Source organism: Ceratotherium simum, chromosome 20 (assembly GCF_057802395.1).
Source record: "Ceratotherium simum simum isolate JZ-2026a chromosome 20, ASM5780239v1, whole genome shotgun sequence".
Taxonomy (NCBI): Eukaryota; Metazoa; Chordata; class Mammalia; order Perissodactyla; family Rhinocerotidae; genus Ceratotherium; species Ceratotherium simum.
In genome coordinates this window covers 21,833,690-21,859,951 of record NC_141919.1, presented here as the reverse complement: position 1 = coordinate 21,859,951, position 26,262 = coordinate 21,833,690, and the positions used below count along the sequence as shown (strand labels likewise).

The 26,262-nt window shown below is 43.0% G+C and overlaps 2 protein-coding genes across 2 annotated transcripts in view; one reads left to right on the top strand and one right to left on the bottom strand.

Moving 5' to 3' along the window:
* PGM5 (phosphoglucomutase 5) overlaps window positions 1-8,696 on the top strand; it is a 176,938-nt gene extending 168,242 nt beyond the window's left edge. Inside the window, exon 11 of the mRNA XM_004440642.3 lies at window positions 7,176-8,696. Within this exon, the coding sequence (XP_004440699.1) occupies window positions 7,176-7,265 (90 nt within the window). The 3' untranslated portion in view covers window positions 7,266-8,696. The remainder of the gene's footprint in view (window positions 1-7,175) is intronic.
* A 5,853-nt stretch (window positions 8,697-14,549) lies between these two features.
* TMEM252 (transmembrane protein 252) lies at window positions 14,550-18,191 on the bottom strand. Its single transcript, XM_004440673.3, has 2 exons — window positions 17,920-18,191; window positions 14,550-14,787 (listed from the first exon to the last, which is right to left on the bottom strand). The coding sequence occupies exons 1-2, from the start codon at window positions 18,180-18,182 to the stop codon at window positions 14,550-14,552; spliced, it is 501 nt and encodes a 166-aa protein (XP_004440730.1). The 5' UTR covers window positions 18,183-18,191.
* Between the last annotated feature and the right edge of the window lie 8,071 nt (window positions 18,192-26,262).

Here is a 26,262-nt window from a genome sequence, read left to right as displayed (position 1 = left end):
GAGTGGCTTAAAACAACAGAAATTTATTCTCTCAGAGTTCGCGGGGCTGGAATTCTGAAATCACGGTGTAAGCAGGTCCACATTCCCTTTGGAGGCTCTAAGAGAGAATCCTTTCCTTGCCTCTTCCATCTTCTGGTGGCCACATCACTCCCATCTCTGCCTCTGTCTTCACATCACTTTCTCCTCTGTGTGTGTGTGGTACATGATCTCCCTCTGACTCTCTCCTCTAGGGACACTTATGATTGCATTTAGAGTCTAGCTGAAAAATCCAGGAGACTCTCCTCATCTCAAAATCTTTAACTTAATCATGTCTGCAAAAACCCTGTCTTCCGAATAAGGTCATGTTTACAGATTACAGAGATTAGGACATGATAGCTTGCGGGGGGGCGGCGGGGGGTTGTTATTCTGCCTACCAGAGAGGGTGAGACCCAATCGTCCAGAATCCGACAGCCATGCTGAAAGTGGCTGACCATACCCTTGGGAAATCATCCAAGACTTTTACGTCTGGGTTCCTAAAAGCTCCCTCTGGTGAGGCTGAGAACAGTTAGCCGACTCCTGCAAGCCAAGGGTGGTAGGGGACTGTGTTAAAGAAGGAGCAATGGGCTGAGAAGGAGTGAGTGGATGGGAGCCATTGTGGAAACATGATCAGTGAGTTTGGCAACTGCTTGGATGTGGGAAACAGAGGGAAAGACTCACCAAAGAGCACTTCCAACCCAGCTGATGAAGAAATTAGTGGGATCTGCTAGCAGCAGAGAGGGGAAGGTGGGGCTATGAGCTGATTTGGTGAGAAAATTCATTTTGGTGTTGTAGGGGAAGAAGGAGAAGCCCCCTCTGCCCTTTCCCTTAAGGTTCTTATGGCTGGCCAAATAATTAACAAGACAGGTTAGCAGGAGAAAATAATACCAAGTTTAATAACATGTATACATGGGAGAAACCAGGGACACTGCGTTTCTCAACACAATAGCAGAAATTCTCGTCTTAAATACCATGTTCAGCCAACAACAGAGGATGTTGGGGGTGGGGGGAGTCAGTTACAGGAGATTGCCACTAAAGCACTGTAAACAAGAGTAAGGTTATTATGCAGATTTAAGGCCTCACTTTCCACATTGATAAGTTTCTAGAAATGAGGTCATCCCCCCTCTTCCCAAAACAGAGAGGGAGATACCTTTACACATGGAGATTTCCCTTATAAATGTAAATGTTTGTCTGGCAACTCCTCGCAGGGCCATCCAGAGAATGTGGCCAGAGAGACAGAACTTCTGATAAGATGTGCTTGTTGGTGCCTTTCCTATTGTAACATCTATTTTACATTATATATTACAGCGATCAGATAGAAGATCTGTTCCAGGAAGGAGTTACTATGTCAAATTCTTTTGGCAGTTAGTGGGGGAGGTCAAATGTCCATCAGAGAAAACAATCAAGGTAAAGAGATATATTTCAGGGTGGCCAAATCTTGATCTCCCACAGTGTGCAAGAGGTTTTATAAGAAAGGAAGCTTTTTCTCACTGGTGGGAGAAAGCTGGACAATGACAGTCCCTCAAATGATCCAAGAAAAACATACTTTAGACGAGTTAATTTTATTAATGTGATTTTGTTTTAATTTGCTTTAAAAATTTGATTTATTTTAGAGCACAAAGAGACCAAAGTTAGCTGAAGAAATCCAAGTGGGTCCTGTTGTAGGGCCAGGTCTCAGAGATGAGACCTCTAGCAAAATTGTTGATTCAGGGCCTCCTAGCAGGCGTTAACAGATCTTTACTTTAGAAATTATTGGGATTCATGCCACTCTTCTCTCTACCAACTCTTTGTGATTTCCTTCTGCTCTGTTTAATTTTTCTTTCTCTTTTCTTATAATTTTTCATCATCTTTCTCAGAATCTCTGCTTTCTCATAACCCTGGATTACCGTGGTGCCCATGCCCTCCTGGTTAATTATAACTTCCTGGTTAATTTAGTTACCACTGCTAGCTGCCTGCCTCCTTCCTTCATTACTTACCAGTTTGAATCCCTGTGGGAAGCAATCTGATCAGCTGGTTCAAGTTTTGACACAGGCTATGTGGCAGGTCACTGGCCAACCTATGGTTTGGCTGCCTATAGGTCAGGGACCCAGTTCTGGTCCAATCAGCTATGGGCAGGGAGTGGAATCATGTGATACGAACAAGGCACACTAGCCTTTAGCTGGAGCAAAGCATTTGACAGGCCCAGTAATCAGCATGCCTTAGAGCAGTAGTTCGCAAAGTGTGGTGCCTGGACCAGCAACGTCAGAATCACCTAGAACTTGTTAGAAATGCAAATTCTTGGGCCCCACCTCAGACCTACTGAATCAGGAACTCCCGGGGAGGGGACAGCAACCTGCATTTAACCAGACCCTCCAGGTGATTCTGATGCACACTCAAGTTTGAGAACCACTATCTTAGACTAAGCAAACATCACATGGACTAAAAACAAATGTTTGAATGAAATCATGAGAGAAAGTCAGGTAATTCAGATTTAACCAAAGTGGGAGTGTTGATGCAAGTTGCCCCTAAGAATTAGGAGAAAGTGTCATTTGTTGTAAATCCCTATTCTATTGACATCAGAATGTCAGTGTTTTCTGTTGTTGAGTGATCTGCATTTTCTGGGTTGTATTACCTGCCCCAAACCATGAACTAGGATAAATACTGTCATCCCCACACCCTCCTCCCTACACCGATATTTCCCTGACTCTCCTAATGCACACTCCTCACCAAAACCAGCCCAGCGGTGGGTTCCCTCCACAAATTCTGACAAATCTTGCTTCATAAGTGATTGTGTTTCTGGTTAGGGTTTTGTTTTTTTCTGAAAATCAGTTAACTATTTACTTTGAGTCTTGCAACATTGAAAACATTTACACCTCTCCTATCTACCCCTGTCAGGGTAAGAAGTCCAGTTTGTAAGGGTTTGTTTTTATGGCTCTAATTTACATGAATATGGATCAAAACAACAACATGAAGCAAGAGAGAAGACAGGAAAGAAAGTGAAAGGAGAAACCTTCTCTGTCCTTTCAGGGGATATGAACAGTGCAGGGCAGGGATTAGGGTGAGGTTAGCCAGGTACAAAATTTAAGGCAGGGACACCAAAAAGCTCAGTAATCAAGATAAATATTGTAATGCAATATTTTAAAAAATCAAAATCAACGCAAAAAAAAAATCCATGATAAACAAAATATCAACATTTTAAATAGAGATAGACTTAAATTCCCTCTTTAACCTGGTAGTCTTATTAACTCCAGATGACAGCACAATCCACCCGACCCTCCAAGATGGAGGAAAGACACTGGAGCCATATTGTGAGTACTGTTGCATGGAAACATTGCTGACTTGGTTTTCAGCAAGATGAGCATTCATTGTTTTCTACTTTTCGAGTGTAGAAAAGCTATATCAAGCACTCTAAGGAACACTGGAATTAGAAAAAAGATGCTATATTCCTAGTTGATTAAAGTCTCTATTAGTTTATTTCTTATTCACAAGGTGTCATCTTGTGCTCACATAACTGTGAGTGTTCTTCTCTCTATTATCTACCTGTTCTTGCTCCGTGGGGATGGCTGGTCAGTCCTACTGGACCCCTCATCTGATGTGGGACTTGTCTGGTACAGTGTGATGATGATTCCACTGTTTCTCTCACTCATCCCCCTTAAGCTCATTTTGTCTGCTTGGTTTTCCCTTGTCACTCAGAGGTCTCATGCTCAGAACTGTATGATGGAAAGAGCCGTAGAGGAGGCATCAGTATATTCTTATCCAGCTCAGCCACCAGACAGACATGTGATCCTGGGCCAGTCACGTCTCCTCTCTGGGCTTTACTTTCCTCATTTGTGATGTGAAGGAATCCAACTAGATCATTCCATGTTCCTCTCTGCTTCTCAGCCTCTGTGTTTCCAGTTCTACCTCAGAAATCTCACATCTGCAGGCTTCTAATTTTTAATTCCTCTTCTCACTCCCCATGCCGAGGGCCTTTCCAATTGCTTTAGGAAAAAGTTTCTCCTTTTCTTTTTCATGATGCGTGGTTGATGGTATGAGAGAAATGTCCGAGATTCACATGTATGAAAGCTGTGGTTTCTAAAGAAAACATGACAGTAAAAATCCGGTACTGTTGACCCTTCCACTCGCCTGGAGTGCCCTTCGTGAGTGGCCACAGAAATCTCTATCTGCCTCAACATCTTCTTTTCATCAAACTGATATAACATTCAATTACTCCACCAGTATTTATTAAATACCTCTTAAGTAGCAGGCACTTTTCTAAGTCCTAATAGACAAAGTTCCTGCCCTCATGGTGTAACTGTATAACGCATATATATTTACTTTACACACTCAGGCAAGAAAAATACATTACTTTATGATCCTTAAATTAATTATGACATGAAGCTCCCATTCCACAAGGCTGGCAGAAAATTCTGTCTTGGGCATTTTTAGAGACCTCTCCTCAGAACTCCCTAGGGTCATACAAACATCCGAAGACTTTCTGGGTTCCTGGAAAATGGGTGAAAGGACCTCACTAGTGTTCAGTCCGTGGTGATCGTCACTGATGTCCTTCTTCCCAAACCCTCGCGGTCCTTTGAGGGCAGGTGGCTCCACAGCTTCTGTGCCAAGTTGGCCTGGGGCTCTTTGCTCAAGGTCGGAGTCCCCGTGCTCAAGGTCGGAGTCCCCGTGCTCAAGGTCGGAGTCCCCGTGCTCAAGGTCTTCCTCACAGGGAGTTTCCAAAAATGTGTTTCCTTCCCTTCAGTTTGCATAGTTATCATTGAAGCCTTCTTCTTTGACATGATCAGGACAAGGGACAAGTGCTTGCTTCATTAATCTAGAAAGAGAGTTAAAAGACGTAATTAAATGCATACATATCTTGACCATTGTATTTTTAGCACAAAACATATAAATTTATGTTCATTTGCCAATCTTTTAATGTTGGTCCAAGATTTTTTCTTTGAATATGAGCAAACTGTTTGGCATTGTCATTAACTTTCTTTAAAAGATTCCCACTCATAATTCATCCTCTGTAATGTTCACCTTTAATGTCTTTATAGTACAGTGGGAACTTAAAGACACTCGTGAAACCATCTGAAGAAAGAATATTTTACAATCCCCAATATTTTACAGTATCCCACTCACAAGTAATTTGACAGGATTAGCTCATCGCCATTACCTAATTCTTTCCGAAACATTCAACCTCATTTTCACAGAGAGAACTCTTCCTGTTAATACTCACATGTCAGTGGTTTCCATATTATTTAATAATTGGCTAGTCTCAATAACAGGTACAACGGGCATTAACATATTTAGGAACGAACTTAACTGACTCCTGATAAGCGTATAACTCAACTGCCGGAGGCAGAAGTAGATGAGCGTATTAGAGTGATCTGTTGGTCACAGGCATCCACTGTGCTGTGGACGTCAATCAGGATGTTTTACAGCAGAAACGGGGCGCACAAGTCCATCTGTAGAGTTAAGCGGAGATCCGTCAGGAGAACTGCAATATTTGCGGTATCGGTTACAACTCTGCTTCCCCATCCTCTTGCCAATAGGTATCACCACTTAAAGATATGGAATAGAAAATCCTTCATGTTGAAAATCACAATGATGTAAAACAAAATATGTTTTAATTTTTCAGTTCTTGAAGTTTCAAATTCAATTTCTCTGCATTTTCTTAAATTGATAGGTTATTTTAAGTTTATCTTTATTCCTCCTCCAGGACCTCATTAGAGTGATTGATTTTAACTTCACTCTCTTTCTTTGTGCTCCTTTAACTTCTTTTATAGGTGTTAATGAAGAGTTACATAGTGAAAAAAAGGGGAAGGGGAAAGAGAGAAAGAGGCACGAAAGCTAATAATCTAACTTCTATACAAAATGGGTGCTTGGCTCTTAAAGAGACTGATGCCCCTATATGGGCATCACGTGGAACATGGCCTGGCAAAATGTGCCAGTAGGAAATTTTTCTGGGCACCAGTTGGGTTTTAAAAGGAAAAGAAGCCCTTCTGTTTCTTTATTTCGAGTTGATGGATGTGGAACCAGAGGGAGGCACCACTTGCTTCTGCAGTTGTGAAATAGCTCTAGATTTTCGTCTTCCTTCTGGCTTCCAAGATTATATCTGAGCTTCTCCATCTAGTCATCTCTATAGAGAAGATGATTCAGTACACTTAACCATAAGTGTATTTAACTACTGGACTGGCTGCTGGAGCAATCTTTCCAAAGCACAGCCCTGACAGCGTCACTTTTTAGCTCAAAAAACCCCAGCATGTCCCCTTGCCTAATGAATTAAATCCTTACACTCCACCCTGGCATTTAGGTCCCTCCAAACAAGGCTTGCTCACTTATGGCTCAGGACTGCCCTGTGTCTGCCTCCACTCAGGACACACCAAAATCGAGTGACTTTTTCATGTATTGTAAGTAACACCATGTCCATGCCCCATCTAAAACAATCTCCTGAACCATCTAAAACCATCTTGAGTAGTATGTGCTCCACACTTGGGAAAACAATGCCTCGCTTCTATGAAATGACAAGCAGCTAAAGGGCAAGAAATGATTCTTACTCTTCTTCATGTCTTCTGCCTTTCCAAGAACCTATTCCTTAGGCCTCGAAACCACCCCACCTCCTTCTAGGGGACACTGAGGTGCCTCATGAGCCACCACATTATTTGGTGGGAAGAAATGAGCAGTTATTTCTGCGACACTAGCCAGTGGATGGGTCTGTCTTCTCTGAAACATCTAGATTGTAGATTCTTCAGGCCCATGGTCTTAGGATGGAGAATGAGTGTTTTTCCTCAAGTTCGTGTGTCTGCATGTGGCGGGGGGGTGTACATGGCGGGGAGGGAGTGTAGCAGAGGAAGACTGGGGGGTGTTCTGAACTTCTTTAATTCACGAAGCTCTGTTCATGAAATGCTCCACTGCTTCCGTATTTGGGTTGTGCAGTTTCCTATCTCAGACCAATGTTTTGGGGAGCTGGATAAGACTTTGGAGATCATCTTCTCCCCTTGCTCCTCCACCCTGCCCACTCCAAGTTCCTTTTATGGAGAAGGAAACCAAGGTCCGGAGAACTGGTGTCCTGCCCACGATGACTCTGCCTGTAAGCCACAAGTTGGAATTGAATCCACATGTTTGCAATAGAAATCCATGACAGTGGCTCTCCAGTGACGGACTTGAGTTCACAGACTTTCCTCTTCCTCTTCCTCTTCCAGGCCGTGCTGAGCCCTCTCATAGCCATCGCGCTGAAAATCTCCCAGATCCATGAGAGAACCGGCCGGAGGGGCCCCACCGTCATCACCTGAGTGGAGGAAGGCTCGCCCACCGGGGCCAAAGGAGAGCGCTCGGCGGGAGACACGGCACCCCTACCTTCTTGCTACCTGTTTGAGCCTCTTCTGACTTCGGAAAAAACAAAAGATAGTTTGCTGGTGGGGGGTGGGCGGTAGGTGGGAAAAGAGAAAAAAAAATCTGTTTTGTTTGAGTTTTGGTCAGTTCTTCCAAATGCACCAGGGTCTCCAGTTGTCTGTTAAAGCCTCACTGTCATTTGACATCTATATGTTATCACACAAAGGAGCCTCCCCTTTTGGGAAAGAATAAGTGGCCTAGGAATCTGTTAATCATGGCGTCTGTGCATCATTGGTGCCAGGTGAGGAAAGGTTCTGAAATCATGGAGGAGAGCACATTGCCAGGATTAAGCTGACCCTAAGCCAGAGGTTCCCCTGGGCAGACCTGAGAAGACCCTCCTCAGCATTGAAGAGGATTTAGCTTTTCCTCGTAGGTCAAGTCTCCCATGGAGGAAAGCTGTAGAACTCCTAATAGCCCACCTTATGCCCACCAACCACCTGATGCCCCACTCTCCCACCCTCCTGTCCCCACAGTCCCTGTACCACCTTCTCTCACCTCTTCTGAAGCTTTCTACAAATCACGATGGCACACTTTCAACAAAACATATCAAAGGGTGTTTTTCTCTCTTATTTTGTAAATAATATTATTTTAGCTATTAAGCTGGCTGCATTCCTTCAAATTCAGCCATTCATTATGCAAATGGAAAGCAGTTTCTTGGCAGAACTCTGCAAATAAATGCTTCACAGTTTTGGGGCCCTTCTTTGATTATATCACATAGGTTGATGCACGGGTTGACACTAATTCCTCCTAGAAAGACAAAATCCCACCATGTCTGCTATCTCTCTGACTTTAGCTCTGTCTGCTGTCTTATCTCCCAATAAGGACCTATTTTAATGCACTTGTTTGGACACAGTGCAGATCTTGCTTATAATGGCTATAAAAGGAGAGAATGAAATGCTGTAAAAGTAGGAAATGAAGTGGATGCTGGAAGAAAACCTTACTGGTGGTACAGTTATGTGCCTGATGAGATGGAGGGGAGGAGGACACCCTGCTGGAAAGCAGAGGGTCACAACCAGTTTTCTTTGCCCAGGAAAAGGATGTTGCAGCTCTAGCAGCCTCCGTCTGTGCTCAGCCAGGCACTCGGTGCATGGGACCTCTTTGCATACGTTTTGCTTCCTTGGGAATGGCACTCTCACTTCTCGTGTCATTTGCACAGATGATGTGATGCACTTTGACTGTTAAGCAATGCGTTATTGCTGTAGTCACGATTAGTGCAAGCAGGGAAACATTCCCAGTAAGGTATTTGTTTCCATTTTCTATCTATGCTTCTGTCAGAAACTTGCTAGGACATTTAGTACCCAATAAAAAAGAAATTCCTTATTTCAACCTTATGCAAGGGTTGTGAATTTTTGCTCGTTTGTTTCGCCGTTTGAGAAACTCCAGCAGTGGTCCCCCGTTCTGATAACTCTGCCTTTCAGAACACTTGCAAGGGCTGGTTTTCATTATTGTGACCTTGGAAATTTATTAAATAAATAGAACACAAAAGGTGAGTTGCTCAAAACTGCGTTTGGAAGCCTGCAGAAACTAAAATGGTGTCTAGTCTTTCATTGTAAGTACCTTCATTTCAAAATAATAGGAAGGTGGCTTTGAGCTGAGATTCTAAAGAACTAGTTATGAAATTCGTCAGCCCTGGAATACGATTTGCCTTATATCTTTGGTTGTCATCATCTTTAAAGTGAGTCCATGACGGCCATCCATTCACTACTCCACTCTGTGCTGGTCCACACAATGAGATGCACTCTTGGGCTTAGTCAGCTCTAGGTAAGAAAATATTTTTTCTTAAGTTGCTGAACTATTAATGATCTTTAACTTTGAAGTTCAAATGCAAAGTCATTCTCATTTAAAAATCCTGTTTTTTTCAGTATGGAGTCATGTGTGTCCAGCAGCCTGAAAATATATTCATCCATCCATCCATTTGTTCATTCATTCAGCAAACACTGGTTGAACAACTACTCTATGCAAGGTCCTGTTCTTAGTGCAGCAAAAAGATGCATAAAACATTATTCCTGCTCTTATAAGTTTGTAATTTGGGAACAGGAGGCTCTGACAAATATACACAAAGAATCATGTAGGCATGAATGTTACAGTAGAGACATGTGCTGTGGGAATACACGGAGAGATTGACTCAGAGATGGCAGGACACTAGGCACTAGAGGGGTTTCCCAAAGAGTGGAGTTTCTTGGGGCTTGTAACCATTGATACAATCTCACCAGGGGTGAATGTAGCAAGAACAAAGACTAGGAGTTGAGAGGTAGGATGCCTGGATGGCTGGAGAGGAGGCTTCCTTTGCTCTAGTGGGAGGTTGGCTTGGTTGAGTGGGGTTGAAGCAGACACAGGTTGTAAATATCAGGCAGAGCAAACACTTGGGTCTAATACGGAAAGAAGCAGCTGCACGGCCACCTATTTTTACAGAGGTTTTTCTCAGCTAGGTTGCCAAAGGGAAGGTCCTGGAGTAGCTCTAAGACACAGCCTCTCTCTCTGGAACCTGCTCAAATTCACGTTGCCAAGGTGTTACTTCTGCTTTTCATAAAATCCAAACTTCTCTTGCTGAGCTGTATGTGCGTGTCCTCTTGCCTTATTCTTAGGAGAGGTGCAAGACAGGAAGTCGCTCTTCTGCACATAATGTTATTTATGTTCTTAAAGATGAAACTTCAGCCACCAGTCTTGCTTAAGAGTAAATGACTGGAGAGGTCCAAGAATTTTACGGAGACCATCATAGAAGAAACTATGGATGGAACATAGCCACTGTCAGGGACACTCTTTTTTGAGAGCTAATATTGAGGGGTTCATTCACTACACTATGTACCTCCAGAACAGTGGCAAGCAACGGTGTATATAATGCAACGGTTCCCAACCAGGGCGGTATCACGGCCCACCCAGGGGGTCTTTGGAAACGTGTGTCTACATGTGCCGGAGAGGCATTTAGTGGGAGGGGACCAAGGATGCTGAATATCCTGCCAGATGTCAGCCAGTCCCCTAGAACAAAAAGTTATTTTGCCTCATCTGTGATTCTTGAGTTTATTAGCTGACCTTGAAAATGGGTAGGCAGCCATTATTAAAATGAGATCATTTATCAAGTCTTACTGATCCAAGATGTAGCATACATCCACAGTGTTCATAGGACAAATAGTGTTGCATGACCTTGCAGGCTGACGGGGTTGGACATGACATGAAGGCTTTCTGCCCGGGAAGCCTCAGACTGATGACCAGGCCCATGGCGGCACACTGGTCTGGCAGTTGGCTGCACTGAGCCAGTGTTCTCTGCAGATAATTCAGGCAATGACAGGGATAATGGTGCGGTGACTTCTGATTGGCCAGTGGGTCAGCATAAGGCATAGGATTTACTTTGGTGGTAATATCCCTCAGCCATGGCAGGTGTGGGGAATTTGAAAAGCACCTGCAGGATCTGGTAGTGATGTAAGAGATGACTCCATTTTATTGCACGATCATCTACTGGGTACTCTCAAAACGCGTGGACCCTGAAATCCCAGACACCTGCCTTGAGGAGATTTCCGTTCTTGAGTGGAGAAAGGTCTGAGAAATCGTACATCTTTGGAAATGATGTAACTGCCGGTAAGTCTTTGGCCCTTCAACAGTTACAAACACCAAGAGATTATCCAAGACGTGAGAGCTTGGCAGAATGCCTGCTCCACTCCAACCAGCTGGAGTCCTTATCAGTGCAAATGGCTCATGCAGTTGACAGCCCACTTGGTATGTGAATCAGCCCAAGTTGTCATGAAATGTTATAGAATATGGTGAAGATATGCCTTATAAACCCATATCTTTATCATCTTTCCATGTCTTTTAGCACCTAGTACGTACCCTGCAATATAGGTGACCTGGAGGGATACCTCACCATAGACTATGTGTTTAAGTAGAATCTTGAGGAATAAATAAGATTGTCAGTAAAAGCACTTGTGCATTTTTGAGTGGAGGGGTCAAAAACATACACACTACCTCTTAGATATGCAAGAGATGCAGCATAATATACTCTATAACTGACCTTGTCATGCTCATCTTCTGGGGCTGAGGGTGGGTACTTAAACTGGCTACTCAGAGGGATGTCATAAGATTAAAATACTGCAGAGCCATCACCTCTGAGAACTTCCCTTCCCTATCGACATGTGAGCCTACCAGTGACATTGGAGAGGAGGGAATGAGCAAAGACTCTGCAGTGGAGGTTTGCCTGTTTTCCATTTTCTTGTAGTTTAAGTTCCCTCCCTGCCATTTACGGAATCATGGTTCTCAATCCATCACCATTAATTTTATCATAAACTTGAGGAAGAAGGGATACAATGTCTACTTCCCCTGAGTGAATCCTCTAGGTGTGGCCAAGGAACTCTATTAACCACAACAGAACACTTTCGTCTCACTTGCCCAGTGGGTTTTAATTGCTGGGCCTCTCAAATTTAGATTTTGGGTAATACCCATGTTCTTGATGCTTGCTTCAGAGTACATATGTTAAAAAAAAAAGCAATAAGTGCCTCCTAGTAGCACTTCTTTTCAAAAAGCACCTGGCTTATGTTCTGAATCAATAGTTGGTGTTCAATAATGTTTGGGTTTGTAAAAAGATTAGCTCATCTGGATGCTGTGTTAGTTTTTTGTGGAGGGTAAAACTTTGACTTGTGTTCCCCTATTGATTCTTTTTCTGATACAACACAGTGACAAAAATGGAATGTTTAAGTACAAAATTTATTGTGGTAGAGGGCCAGCTCCGTGGCTTAGCGGTTAAGTGCGCGCGCTCTGATGCTGGCGGCCCGGGTTCGGATCCCGGGCGCGCCCCAAGGCACCGCTTCTCCGTCCAGCGCGAGGCTGAGTCCCACGTACAGCAACTAGAAGGATGTGAACCTATGACATACAACTATCTGCTGGGGCTTTGGGGGGAAAAAAGTGAATAAATAAAATCTTTAAAAAAAAAAAAATTTATTGTGGTAGAGAGATTAAAACAATGTTCATATGTAAACCAAAATTAACGTTTGTTTCACATGACTACCAGTAGTTGGAAAAACCATCTATTTCAAATGCAAACTGGATGAAAGCCCAATGATACAGCAGTTCAGGTCAGTGAATGTGCTCAGACCCCAGGGGAAATTTCAGGATAACCGTCTCAGTGGAGGGGTAGAAAGGGATGATGAGAGGAATAATAAATTGCATTGCTAATAAATGATTGCTTCCTGTTGAACAACTATGAGTGACCTTCATAGCCATTATGCCCTCGATGTCAAGGATTCAAATCACAGATGCCCAGATTCAAGCTTCATGGAAAGGGACCAGGATTTCCCTTTATGTGGCTTCCTGCGCACTTGTCAGGACATGCTTCATTAGTGCACTCAGCAATAATGGGGACGAGGAGGCCACAGAGGCCCCATCCCATCTCGACAGCCCTCTCCTCCTTGAAAGATCTTCATCCTTCCCTCCAACTATCCAAAGCCCTGCCTGTGCCCATTCACCAGGTGCTGTCTGCTTACCATTAGGAACCATCTTTCCTCATCAGTATAATGATCAGAAAAAAGGAAACTATTCCATGACAGGAGGGCCACGCTCCTAGGCAGAAAATGTGGGGGGCTTATTTATATTTTAAAAGGGAAGCCAGCTGGTTAACCCTAAAGCAGCCTCTGCTGCCTCTCCAAGGGCTTTAAGGTACTGCAGCCACCCTGGGGCTCTACCTCCTGTTAAGGCCCACTTTCTGAAGGGGGAGAGAAGTCCAAACTGCCCCCTGGGTGGAGGGAAATAAGACAAGGTTAACCTAGCACAAAAGTTTGAAGTAAATACATCCTCCCACGTCCCTCTATGGACCCTTCTTCACCTCCTGGAAACAGCTGTGTTTTATTGGAAAAGTTTCTTAACTTCTCAAAGTCTCAGTTTATGCATCTGTAAAATGGGAATAACAATAGCACCTATCTCTGAAGGATATAATGAGAGCTAAATAAAATGTACAAAAAGTTTGTAGCACAGAGCTTTCCATATAAAAGTCACTTCTTAACTGTTAGGTATTAATCGAAGCATAAATTCCTCACTGATAGAGGATGAAACTGAGGCCAGAGAGATGCAGGTTGTTTTCCAAGCTGAAAAGCATCAGGCTGCGTCTCTTTCCACCGCCCTGCCGCCTGACTTGTCCTCTGTATTAAAACATATGATAAAATATAGTAACGCTGAAGAGGAATCACTGGGTTTTAAAATAAATGTCCCAAGTCTAAAAATACATGGATCTGTATCTTGAAACACAAAGAATTTCCTGTTAGTGATCAAAGTACTACATTATAGTCTCCTTTCTTTCAAATTCTACAGATTTATAGGGAGATTCATTGTACTATATATGTATATTTTAAAACTTTTCAAGATTTATGTCAAATTCTATATTAATACAACCTACGGCTAGGACAAATTCTTTCTTTCCTGAATGCAGTGTATCATGAATTTTTAAGTATTCTGTCTATTTAGCTTGAGTCTCTAAAAAATCTTGTCATGTCTGCTTGTACAATGATCCTGTTACAAAAGTACTTATTTAAAATTTTGTGTTTGAACCATTTTGAAAGCAAATATTACAGTCACTTCTCTTTCATACAGAAATAAAATACGTATAATTAAAATAAGATAATACAAACTAATATGTAGGGGTTCCAAGGGCCAATCTCCCACAATGTAAATTACTGTGTCACTCTGGTTGTACAGTAATCGGAGATAACTATGAAACCAGCCAACAACACACTAAGCAACCCTCAAATTAAATGACAGTGACCCTTCATTTCCAGCGTACTTTCCCTTTGTGATTATTAGGTAACATAGACCTGAAGGCACATGAATAGAGCAGCATCTATTCCTCCCTGTTGGGGGCAGAGGTGATGGGAGGGGAGTTGAGTGAGAACAGAGAGCCCCTCTTTGGAGCAGAGCTCTCATGACAACACTTCTGTGGTCCAAAGGCTCACCTGGGTTGGGATTAGTGCGAATCCTTTGAAACGTTTGCTTGGTGCTGACTGTAGCCTTCCAGGGCCCCCACCCTGCACTTGCAGGCCAAGCACATCTGTGGGCTTGCATTGCTGTCACACACAGCATCCCCTCAGCGAGCGTTCTCTCATGCGGGGTCACTGATATGGCTTTTCCTCCCACAGTCCCTTGCCTGTGTTTATTATTAGCAGCTGTATCCCATGAGGGTGTGTCATGAGTGCTGGAGAGCTTCCCCTGCTTTAGCACTCCGGGCTTTGCCTCTCAGCACCCTGCGATGGCGTTGCTGCCGCCGCCCCGTCTGTCACGGACCTTTCGTAGGCTGGTGGAGCCTCTGGGTGGGCATCATTTTCATCCTCAAATTCAAGGCCCATCTCTGTGTACAGAGGTGGAGGAACGTCCGAGGCCTCTCCCTCTGCAGGACAGGTTTGCTTTTCAGCATGAAGACTCTCTTCATAAGCAGGAGGGTAAAAATCTGGCCTAGGGGACAAAATGCCGCCAACACATGTGTTATTTGAGTGGTTAATGCCAAAGAGGCATATGTCTGCCTCTCTCAAATCACAATGTGCAAAGTTAAACTGTTAAGAAACACTGATTTTGAAACAGATGTACTTCTTCCCTGGCATCACCAGTTTTTTAAAAATGTGCTACTCTTCCAGCAACACCCTCTTGATCAACCATGGGATGTGTGCCTCTATAGTCATATTTTTCCCAGTGGGTTAGTTCAAGCTATTGCCTGTCTCTTACTCATTGGAGCCAGGGACTTTCAGTGTGAGATCCTTATCAGGGGTAGGGGTCTTGGGGGTCTTAACTGGGCAATGTCTCTCTACCCAGTTATTTAGTCCATTCACATCCTTATCCCCATTCACACCCATCATCTTCTCCTCGTTTGCACTGTCTGGGATCTTCACAGCCAACAAAATAATGAATGAAAACCAGCTGCGTGCAGATTCCTGAACTGTATCAGATGCTCCTCTCTTTCGTATCACTCTTTCAAGTCTCAGCGGCTAGTTTCCAAAAAAACATACTCGTTTCTCAAACTATTTCAACTGACGACTTTATGTAGATTTCACGTGCAGCCTTTTCCACGCCAATAGGCCAATGGCTAAAGGAGCCATTCACGCCAGAGCTGATGTACTCAATGGTAATCTTGCCCAGTGTTGCTAATTGCTAAATCCTTCTGGCTTCTCCATCATGAATGGGATTGGGGGTGGGTGGAGGTGAGGAAGAGAGAGGGTGAGCTTAGTTGAGCTGTGTATTTATAGAGCGAATCCTTCCAGTGCCTACAGGGAGTGTTTATGGTGTGTAACCACAACAGAACAGGGAGTGTCATTTGCAGCCATAGATCCATTCCAAATGTTACCAGGCGCAACGCCAAATAGCTGAAGGAGCTGTCTACTGTATGGCATAAATCTCAGCCTTCACTCAGAATAGCCAAGGCTGTGTTACAGGGCACACGTGTAAAGATATGAAGACAGAAAGGTAAGCTGTTCCCTGGACTGATTTGAGAGGCTCCAGGATGACTGCTATCTGCCCAAAATACCTCTCCCACCTCTCCCAATCCCTACCTCCCCATGCCAACTCACATTCCCAGTGCCCTGAATTCCCCCATTGCAGAACGATTTGCTTTGATACCTCAACCTGGGTACCCATTTTGAATGCAAATGCTTCTGAGAAATATAACTTTCTATTGACTGACTTACTAGCCATTTTGAGTGGCGTGGGCGTCTAATTAGCTGCAGCAGGAAGAAACTGTAAAATGGGGGTGTTGTGATGTCCATAATTTACTTTAAAATATTTCAGAGCAGACAGTGTAATGTTGTGCATGTGTAAGTAAATTTAAGGTACATCCTAAAGGTAATCAGTTACTCTTACCAGAAATTCACACTCCAGAGGCAATCATCTAACATTTATACCAAAAAAAAAAAAAAAATCACCACTCTAGAAGCATCTTCTACAATCACATCTGTTGTCTTAATTTTTTATCAAACCAAGAAACCTTGCTAGTTAGTATAATAAACATTGGAAATGGGTTTGGTTATTGTAATTAGTATCTTATTAATTAGCATAATAATATCAAAAATCAACCACTATGGGTATAATTACTTATATTCAAGATACATGGAGTAGCCAAGATACATGGAGTATTGGAGAATCAAATACTAATTCTATATTTTAGATAGATGAAGAGGGCAAAAATTTATGGAGTCTTGCAGCCTGCACTTTAAGGATGATGCCTGAGGTTTTATCCCTAAATGGTCCTGTGTTCAGGTAAGAATTAGGAGGTTTCTGGTTGTCCAATACTGACTATAAGGTTAACTGAAATTTTTTTACTTTGGTAAAATATATACAATATAAAATTTACCACTTTAGCCATTTTAAGTGTGCACTTCAATGACATTAAGTACACTCACATTGTTGTGCAACCATCACCATTATCCATCTCTAGAACTTTTCCATCTTCCCAAATTGAAAGTCTTTAAACAATAACTCCCCATTCTCCCCTCCTCCCAGCCCCTGGTAACCAGTTCTACTTTCTGTCTATGATTTTGACTGCTCTAGGTACCTCATATAAGTGTAATCATATAGTATTTGTGTTTTTGTGTCTGGCTTATTTCACTCAGTATAATGTCTTCAAGGTTCACTCATGTTGTGGCATGCACAGAATTTCCTTCCTCTTTAAGGCTGAATAATATTCCATTGTTTGTATATACCACATTTTGTTTATCCATTCATCCACTGATAGACATATGGTTTGTTTCCACTTTTTGATTATTGTGAAGAATGCTGCTATGAACATTGGTGTTCATATTTATTCAAGACCAATATTTGTTCAAAAGACCATGCATTCAATTCTTTTGTCTATATACCCTGAAATGGAATTGCTGGATCAAATACTAATTCTATATTTAATTTTTTGGGGAATCTCCATACCATTTTGCACAATGGCTGCACCATTTTACATTTCCACCAACAATGAAAAAGGTTTCCAATTTCTCCACATCCATGCCAACACTTGTTTTGTTTTTTTTGATAATAGCCTTCCTAATGGGTGTGAGATGGTAAGGTTAACTGGAATATTATTGCCTCAAATGAACCTTTCATGCAAGGTGTAATCAGAACACCTGACAGAATGGTAAGCTGGGACTTCCCTGAGCTCATGAAGAGGTTGCAGGACTGATTTTATGCTGGCTTGCTCATTTGTTGTATGGCAAAATTTGGTCTGAGCCTTACTTTCCTTATAACCTGGTAGCCAGGTTATGGGGACTAACTCACCGCCACCTGCCTCTAAGGACAGCTCCCCTGATACAACAAAAGAACCTAAGAGTTGGGCCTCTTAAGTTGGCTTAGATGTGTTTTCACTAGGTAGGTTGTGGGGAGGGTGCTTCTCTGAGATGAATTCCCCTTACTTCATGGTTTTCCCCAAAGGTGACACCATTCTTCCTAATGACTAAGCCCAGGGTAATTCCCCAACAGTAAAGCTTCAGTTCTAGACATACAGCCCCATGGGACATGTAAGTCGCTCCACAGTGGAATTAGAAGTCATTCAGCTTTTCCAGAGATCAGCCCCCATCTCAGCCCTCCTCAGTGCTCTGGCTTCTCGGCACATACCTGTCCACTGTGGCCAGGGGCAGGGCCCCCTGAGCAAGGTGTTGTCTGAGCACATGGCCGAACACCCTATTGCTTTCACTCGCCTGGCGGTAGGTGCTCCAGAAAATTCCACTCAGAAGGATCACAAACCCCAGAGGCAGGATCAGGTTCCCAGGACAGTCGAATATTGAGCCTGAGGAAATGAAGAAGGCCCCCAGGCAGATCATCAGGAAGCCCATCAGGAGGGCAAGGGCACAGAGAACCAGACTGTTTCTGTTCTGCATCCCTGCTCCTTTGGTACCCAGTTCCCTGACCCTGCCACTCCTCTCCTTCCCTTGCTGGGAGAGAATGCTCTCATTAGCCCGCTCACAGCTTTATACACTCTGGGACCAACTGGCCTTTGGACAATTAAATGAAGCAGGCACTTAGAAGCTATTCATTAACCATTGAAAGTAACTGTAATATCCTTGGAGGATTAACCTAAAAACACAGCAATGTGTTCTGCAGGAAGGGTGGCTTCCCATGGCTGTCTTGCTCTTCTGAGCTGGATAGGATGCTCAGCTGACCCCAGTTACTTGAGGAAAGCTCTCATCCTTTGATTAAAAGGGCACTGGTCTCTTAATGCCCACAGTGGGTAATTCCCCACGAATGCTAGAGAAATTAGGATTTCTTGATGAACTATCTTCTTTGTGGTTTGGCAGGGAGTCCCTTCCTGATTTCTTCTTTCTCCATACTAAAAAGATGTTTTTTAAGGCTCTTGACATGTTTGTCTTGTCTCTCTCGTGAATCTCTCTTTATTGCCCTCACACTATGAAATTGGAAAAATTCCGAGAGCAAAGCCCATGGGGTGAACTCCCTGAATCCTTCTCTGTTGACAAGAAGATGAGCATCAGCAGAGGGGGGAGGAGAGTGCTGGAGAGGAGGATCGTAAGAGACAGAGCTTGGGGAATTTGGGGGGAATCCTGGGGACGGTTCTATAAGGTCATGACGTGGTGACTTCTGTCTGATTCTGGTTTTTATCTTTCCCATTGTTGGGGCCCAAATGTTGAGATCCTAGGGTCACTTCTGGTTAACACATAGTTATTTGATAAACATTTTTTACATATTGCTCAACCACTGGCCACCATTCTTGGCTCACTAGAAATATTTGAACTAGATTCCACCCTTTCTGCTCTCAGAAAAGGCCACAGGCATTTGATAAAAGAGCATGCCCTACAGTGTACCATGTTACCATATCCATGCAAAACAAATAAACACTTGTGAGAAGCGCTGCCTATTCAATCCCCATTCTCCCTCACACGCACCTTATATGATCGCACTAACATACTAAGGCTCTGAGAAGTCCTGCAATCTTTTTCCTCTCATAAAGTACACATTAAACGAAATTTGTTTTGGAGATGCTGCTAAAAAAAATGCTCTCTGTCCTCTCCCCGACACCATTGCTCTGTGTCGTGTTGCCTCAAAGACTCTTTCCAGAAGCAGCCTTCTGTTATCTGTCTGGAATTTATTTCTTCCATCTCGACTGTCTTTAGTTGCAGATATCCTGTTCCAGATCTCGTTCATGTTCTGATTCTTTCCTTTTTTATTTGATGCTTTGGCAAAAGTCTGCTGCCCCAAGGGACTCTGGGTCACTTTTGTCCAGAGAGACTATCTTTGATCCTCTTCGCTACTCCTCTACCCTACTCTCCTTTACCATTATTTCCATTTCCTTTTCCCAGTGGGAAAAGCAGTTCTTTGTGCAGTGCCCTAGCAATTCCATGTACACTTTTTAGCCTCAAACCCACCATCTAGTCAGCTCTACCTTCGTGTTATGGGCTAGGGGAGAGAGAGACACTGGATCAAAAATGATATAAGGCACTTCCCTATTCCACCTCCTAACCTCTACCTTTGTTAACTTCAATCCTTCCCCTGAACTACTTTCATCGTCTAGTCTTGATATTATCATTACAATCTTAAAACAACCCTTTCTCCCTCCTTCCCCAGTTGGTCTTCAAGTTAGCAGATTTCTAAGACAACCACTGATGATCCTTGCCTCCTGCTATGCATGTCCTCTTGAGTGTGGGCTGGACGTAATCAATGTGGGCTGGACATAGTGACTTGATTCTAACCAATGGAAAAGGTACCGGGATATCACTTCCATGATTAGGTTACAAAAGATTGTGCCTTCTATCTTGCTAGCAGCCTCTCTCTATTGGCCTCATGGCTTACACCCGTTAAAGAAGGAAGCTGCCATATTGGAGAGGCCCACATGATAAGCTACCGAGGGCAGCTTCTGGCCAATGTTCAGTGAAGAACTGAGGCCCTTAGTCCATCAGCCAGGGAGGAACTGCACCCTGCCAATGATCATGTGAACTTGGAATCGAATCCTTGCCCAGTTGAACCTCGAGATGACTATACCTCAAGGAAGACCTTGATTGAGAGACCTTAAAGCCAAGGACCCAACAATGTCATGCCCAGATTCCTGACCTACAGAAACTGTGAGATGAAAAGTTTTGTGGCAATTTGTTAGGAAGCAGTAGATAACTAAAACAGTCCTTTAGGACTTAGAAACCAGGGGAGACAATCGGTGTTAAGTGTTTACACTTTACTTGGTGCATAGAAAGTGCACTATCAAAATTAACTATAATCATCTTCACCATTATTGTTATTGTCATTACTGCTGGGAAAGACCCAGAATTCCCAACTGAAAGGTCTGCACCAGGAGTTGGTCCCAAGAACAAGTAAATGGTAGAGCCCAGAGCTACTATTAAGTATTAGAGTAAGGAAGGGGAGCACTCTCGATGAGAACTGCCCACCCATAAGGTTGGGCTTTTTTGTTTTAAACCAAAACTGGAAAATGAATCTGACTGGGCATTATGACAGATTAGGCCTATTTCCTGTGATTGCGTGAATTTATATGAGCAAATAAGTGTCTCTAGACTTCCCCTCCTCCAGTTCCAAGAAAGGATAACCAGTGTCTTATAGTTTGTCAGACAGGTTCTTCCCCTCCAATACCGTTTAAGGAGACTCCTCTCATTCAGAGCAGTGTCTTTTGCTGTTGGTAGTGGTTTTTTGTTTATTTGTTTTGCTACGAAATTGCATAGGAAAGATCCAAGAGGTGACAGGGAGATGAAAGGACTTAGTTACTTTACCTAAAACTTATATAAAATAAAGAGCAAGTTCCTGGCCTCAGAGAATTTGAGGAGTTTATCTGGGGTGATGTGGGGCATCCAGGAGAAAGCATAGAAGAATCTGCATATATGAAGGGAGTAGATGGGAAAAGGACTAAAACAATAAGGAAAGATGAGGTTTTGCTGGGGACCATGTATCTTCTTCATGATAGTTGAGACACACTAGAGAAGGATTTATGTAGAAGTTTTTTTTGCATGTTTGAGTTTATTATTATTATTAAATAATTATAATTTTTTTTCTGTGACTCTGCTTCAGTTCTGAACCACATGCATCACTGCTCTGTGAGCATTATTCCTCTTTGATGCCTCAAAAATTACCAAGCATTACTAAAACCAGCCACATGTAGCTGTACGAATTTCTTATTACTGTGGTTTCCCTGTTATTGTGTTGTGGTGTGCCCTCTTCCCACAATCACTAGCATGAAACATTTTTGAATAGCGAAAATGAAAGTAGATGTGTGCTTGCTTCAGTGATGGTGAGATAGCACAAACATTGAGAGAGGGCACCCTGGTCTTCATCAGTCCCAAAGGGGCAGAGACCCAAGCAGAAGAGCAGTTGTAATGACAGAATGAAAAGCAGGCCAAATCTTCAGGGCTGGAGAAAAATCAAAAGAATCCAATAAACAGCCAATCAAACACCAAAAAACGACCTTAAAGAGTCAGCTTCAGGAGACCTTTGGGCCTTTGGCTGGGCTTTCTTAGGCTCTGCTCTGTCTTCTGGGTCTGCCTTCGCATGCAGGCCAACTTTCCTGTTCATTCACCTTGCCCATCCCTTACCCAGCAGTGAGTCTGAGAGTTAGAGCCAATAATATTGACTCCATTTAAAGGTAGAGAAACTACAAGAGAGAGATGATTCATCTAAGTTCACGTAGACAGCATGGGGCTGATGGGAAAATGGATACTCCAGGATGAGTCCGGGCAGGGTCCCATCTTCTATAAAGAAACATTCTGGGACCAGTGGAAGCCAAGCCAAAGTCCTCTACCCTGATTCCCATGCCCTCCACAAGAGATCCACCTAGGAAATGAGGTCTTGCTTTTAAACCAGTTTATTTATTTATTATTATCATTCTTAAAAATTCACCATTCAGCAAAAGTGCCTGACTTGGCAGTAGGTAGTAACATGTTATTTGGTTGGCAGCCAAACTATCTTAAAACATAATCACTCTTTCAACACTCTGTTCCTTTGAGCACGACCCACCCAAGAGCGCTGTTCTAAACATTGAGTGCAGCCGAGTTCCAAGCACTGTTCTGCCTGCTACGTCAAAGGCCCCTGAAACTCACCCTTCTTTCAAACTCGCCTGTGTAATGCATAAATGCCTTGGAACTTCTAACAGCCCTCGGCACTCCAGTGTTTTTTTACCAGGCACAGGGGCCAATCCCCTTCTCTTGAAAACAGGAAAAGCATGTTGCTCAGGATGAGCAGTAGATGGGGACTTTGGAAGGAAGCTAATGGTGTGTAGACACTGTTGCATGGGAGGGGCACGGGGCCAGGAACTGAGGCAAAGTGGCTGGATTTCAGAAGGTCACTTTGGTTTAGGAAGTGAGACACTGTGGGAGGTGAGGAAGGTGAGCATATGCGTAACGAGCCATGTCACCGGGGCTGATTTCATGGTGGTGATTAGTGAGCGATTTTGGATTAGCCTTTCACACATACGGGTTCACTGAGCACTGGCCACTTCCTCCTCCTCTCTTTCTTGTTTTCTTTGCTTTTGAACCTTTCCCCCCACTTCTCTTTTTCCCCTCACTCACTCAGGGAGATTTAGATGAAGGCATTCTTAGGTTGGCAGAGGACAAATAGCTTCTCAGAAAATGGGTGGCATTGTGAGGTAAGGTGATATTAGACCGGCACACAAGACTCACACTAGCCTAGTGAATGAACCTAGTGAGCCTCTAGGACAGAGGACTCGGAGCAAGGCCAGAACTGGGTGAGGCCCGTGAGGCACTTGCCTAGAGTGCAAAACTTATGGGGGCGCCAAAAAACTTAGTAATCAAGATAAATCATGTTTTTGAACAAGGTTTTAAAAAATAAAATTGGCTTGTGGGCTGGCTGCCTGTTTCTGTAAATAAAATTTTGGTGGGGAAATTGGGTCATGTCTGTGGACCAAACAAGAAGACAAATTCTGTTCTAGAGAGAGCTCAGCTTCCAACTTAACCCACAAATAAGCCAGAAGAGATTTAATTTCTTTATGGACCCTTGGAAAACTGAAAGGAGACCATACTTCTATGGCCACTTTGAATCAGAGCAGAAGCATGAAGACAGGGCAGAATTTGACTGCCTGAGTTTGCACCAATGGGCATGATGGTCAACGACTCGTGTATATGACATGGGTTCTGGGTCCCACCTCATGAAATTCTCTTTACTGTTGATCTTCTATTTCCCACCTCCCTAGTTTTTAATTCTCTTGAATAGCTTAAATGACAGCAAAATTTTGTGTTCCTCAAAGATTTAGTAGAACTCACTCATAAAACCACTGGGTCCAGGACCTTTTTTCCCCTCACTTCTTTGTATCTTGTAATTTTTTATTGACTACCAGATACTGGATATAGGACAGTAGAGACTAAGATAAGGAGTATTTAGGCCATGTCTGGAAACTGGCACACCTCCTCCTATAGTCACCTCTCAGTGTAGGAGGTTGAGTGAATCTAGCCAAGATTTGAGCTGAGTTTGGGTTTAGTTGTCACTATGGTTACTGTCAGTGCACTACTGGTTTCAAATTCCTCTTGCGTTAACTGGTGCTTGGGGTGAGGGCTGGGTTGCTGGAGAGTTTCTCCTCAATGTCCCTCCTCCACTCTCAGCTTTAGACCTTCACTGTGTGCCTGCAAGCGGTCTTCACGTTCACCCACTCCCTCAGCAGTAGACTGCTGCTGCTTGTTATTGGTGCTCGTTAGCTGGGTGGTGGGGTCATGAGGTTTCTCTGTTGTCCTGGTCCGCCTCAGTCTTAGGCAGGCCCTGTGGTCCTGGGTCTTTGGGGTGGGGGATTTCTTGGTGGTCCTACCCTTTCTCCAGCACTAGTCTCCTCTAATGACCTGGCCTCAGGATGGTTTCCTGACCCTCCCCCAGAGGTAGAAGTTTTTTTCTTTTCACTTACCCCAGCCTCATGTGTTTTCACCTCTGCCCTGGAGGAAAGGGGGTTTGCTGCCCTTCTCTCCCCATCCTGCAGCTTACCAGAGTTCTAATGGGGTTTTGACTTTCATGCAGCAGCTTGGTGAAGGTCCATGAGGAAGAGCCTAGAAGAGAGTGCAAACTCCCCTTGTGTCTGCACTCTCAAGTTAGCCCACATTTGGCATTTAACAATTCACTAAAAAATTTAGCTGAATTCTTCCTACCAGCTTGTATGACACTCTGTGTCTCTTCTTCCTGTCTCTTCTCTCTGTGCCTGACCACAGGTGAGCCAGGGCTTATGTCCCAGCTTTCCTTGGTGGCTCATGTCTTTCCTTAGATTTCAGGCAATTTGTTTTCCCTGTAACCTCTGTTCTCTGATGAATTCAAGAAAAATTATGATTTTGTAGATTATCAGATGTTTTCTTGTTATTAGAGTGAGACCAAAGCTCTTTCTAGCTTTCTATATCCTGGGCAGAAGAACATCATCCTTGGCACCATTTTTTTTTAAATGGGTAAATTTTGATTACTTTTTCAAAATTTTCTAGGGATTAATTTAAGGTTATCTCTTTTTCTTAAATCAATTTTTATAATTTACACTTTCCTAGAAAACTTCCCATTTATTTACTTGCCAATTATCTATATATATATAAAAAACATAATTTTAAAATCTCCTCTGATTCTATAGGTATGTCACCTTTCCAGTTCTTAACATTGTTATTTGTGTCTTTACTCTTCTTCCTTGATGAGACTAGTTAAAGCTATTTTACTAGTTTTTTCAAAGCTACTTATTCATGTATTAATCTTTTCCAAAAGTCAGCACATTTGGTTTTATTATTCAGGCCTTTTTTTTTTTTAATAATTTTATTTATTTTTCCCCCCAAAGCCCCAGTAGATAGTTGTATGCCATAGTTGCACATCCTTCTAGTTGCTGTATGTGGGATGCGACCCCAGCATGGCCGGAGAAGCGGTGCGTCGGTGCGCGCCCGGGATCCGAACCCGGGCCGCCAGCAGCCGAGCGCATGCACTTAACCGCTAAGCCACAGGGCCGGCCCTATTCAGGGCTTTTTTGAAAGGACTTTGTTTTGCTTTATAAGTTTTATATTTCATAGTTTTCTGCTTTCATCATTAATAAGACCTTTAGTTTACTTTTAAAGTTCTCTTTGTCATTCTTTTGGTAGTATCTTCAGTAAATCAGGCCTTTACTTTTTTATGGTTTGTTTTATTAGTTTTATATTTCATCAGTTCCTGCTTTTTATCTTTAATAAGTTCTTTAGTCTACTTTTAATGATGGTTTTGTCATTCTTTTGTAGTATCTTCCATAGAATGCTAATTTAATTTATTGGCAATCTTAATTGTTTTCTAATAAATATAATTAGGACTATACATTTTCTCCTGTGTGTCACTTTGGCCTAAATCACACAAGTTTTTAAATTCTATGCTTTTATTGTCATTCATTTCCAAATAATAAGTAATTTCATCTAATATAAAAATGAGCAAAATATATAAACATATAAGTGATAGAAGAAGAAATGAAAATAGCCCTTAAATAATGAAAAGATGTTCAACCTTACTTATAATAAAAGAAACACTGAAATACCATTTCTCACCTATCAGATTGGTAAAAATATCAAAATTGACAGTGCACTGTGTTGGCAAGGCTGTAGGGAAAAGGTGGGCCCCTGCAGCATTGTGAGATTTACCTCCAGGAGCTCAACCAAGTTTCCAAAGTGAATACTGGGGGAAAATCCCCTTGTGCTTCTGGCAGGGAGAGGGGGAAAAGAACCATTTTGAAATATGCCAGAGCACTCAAGGTCTACCCTCAGGAGAAACTAGTCAACAGGAGCCTAATCTGCTGGGGTTTTATGAGAGCCTAACCAATGTGGGAAAATGGAAATACCCAACTTTAACTGACTCGAGCCTTCGATATGGGGAAAGGGAAATACCCAAATCCAGCCCCTCTAGCCATCCTCTCCCACCTAAGGTGGGGGGAGAAAAGAAAACTGAGAAACATTTGTGAAGCTCACAGTCCAGAGGCACAGGGTCACTAAAAGCCTGAAGCCTAATCACCCTCATCCTATAGGACTACAGAAC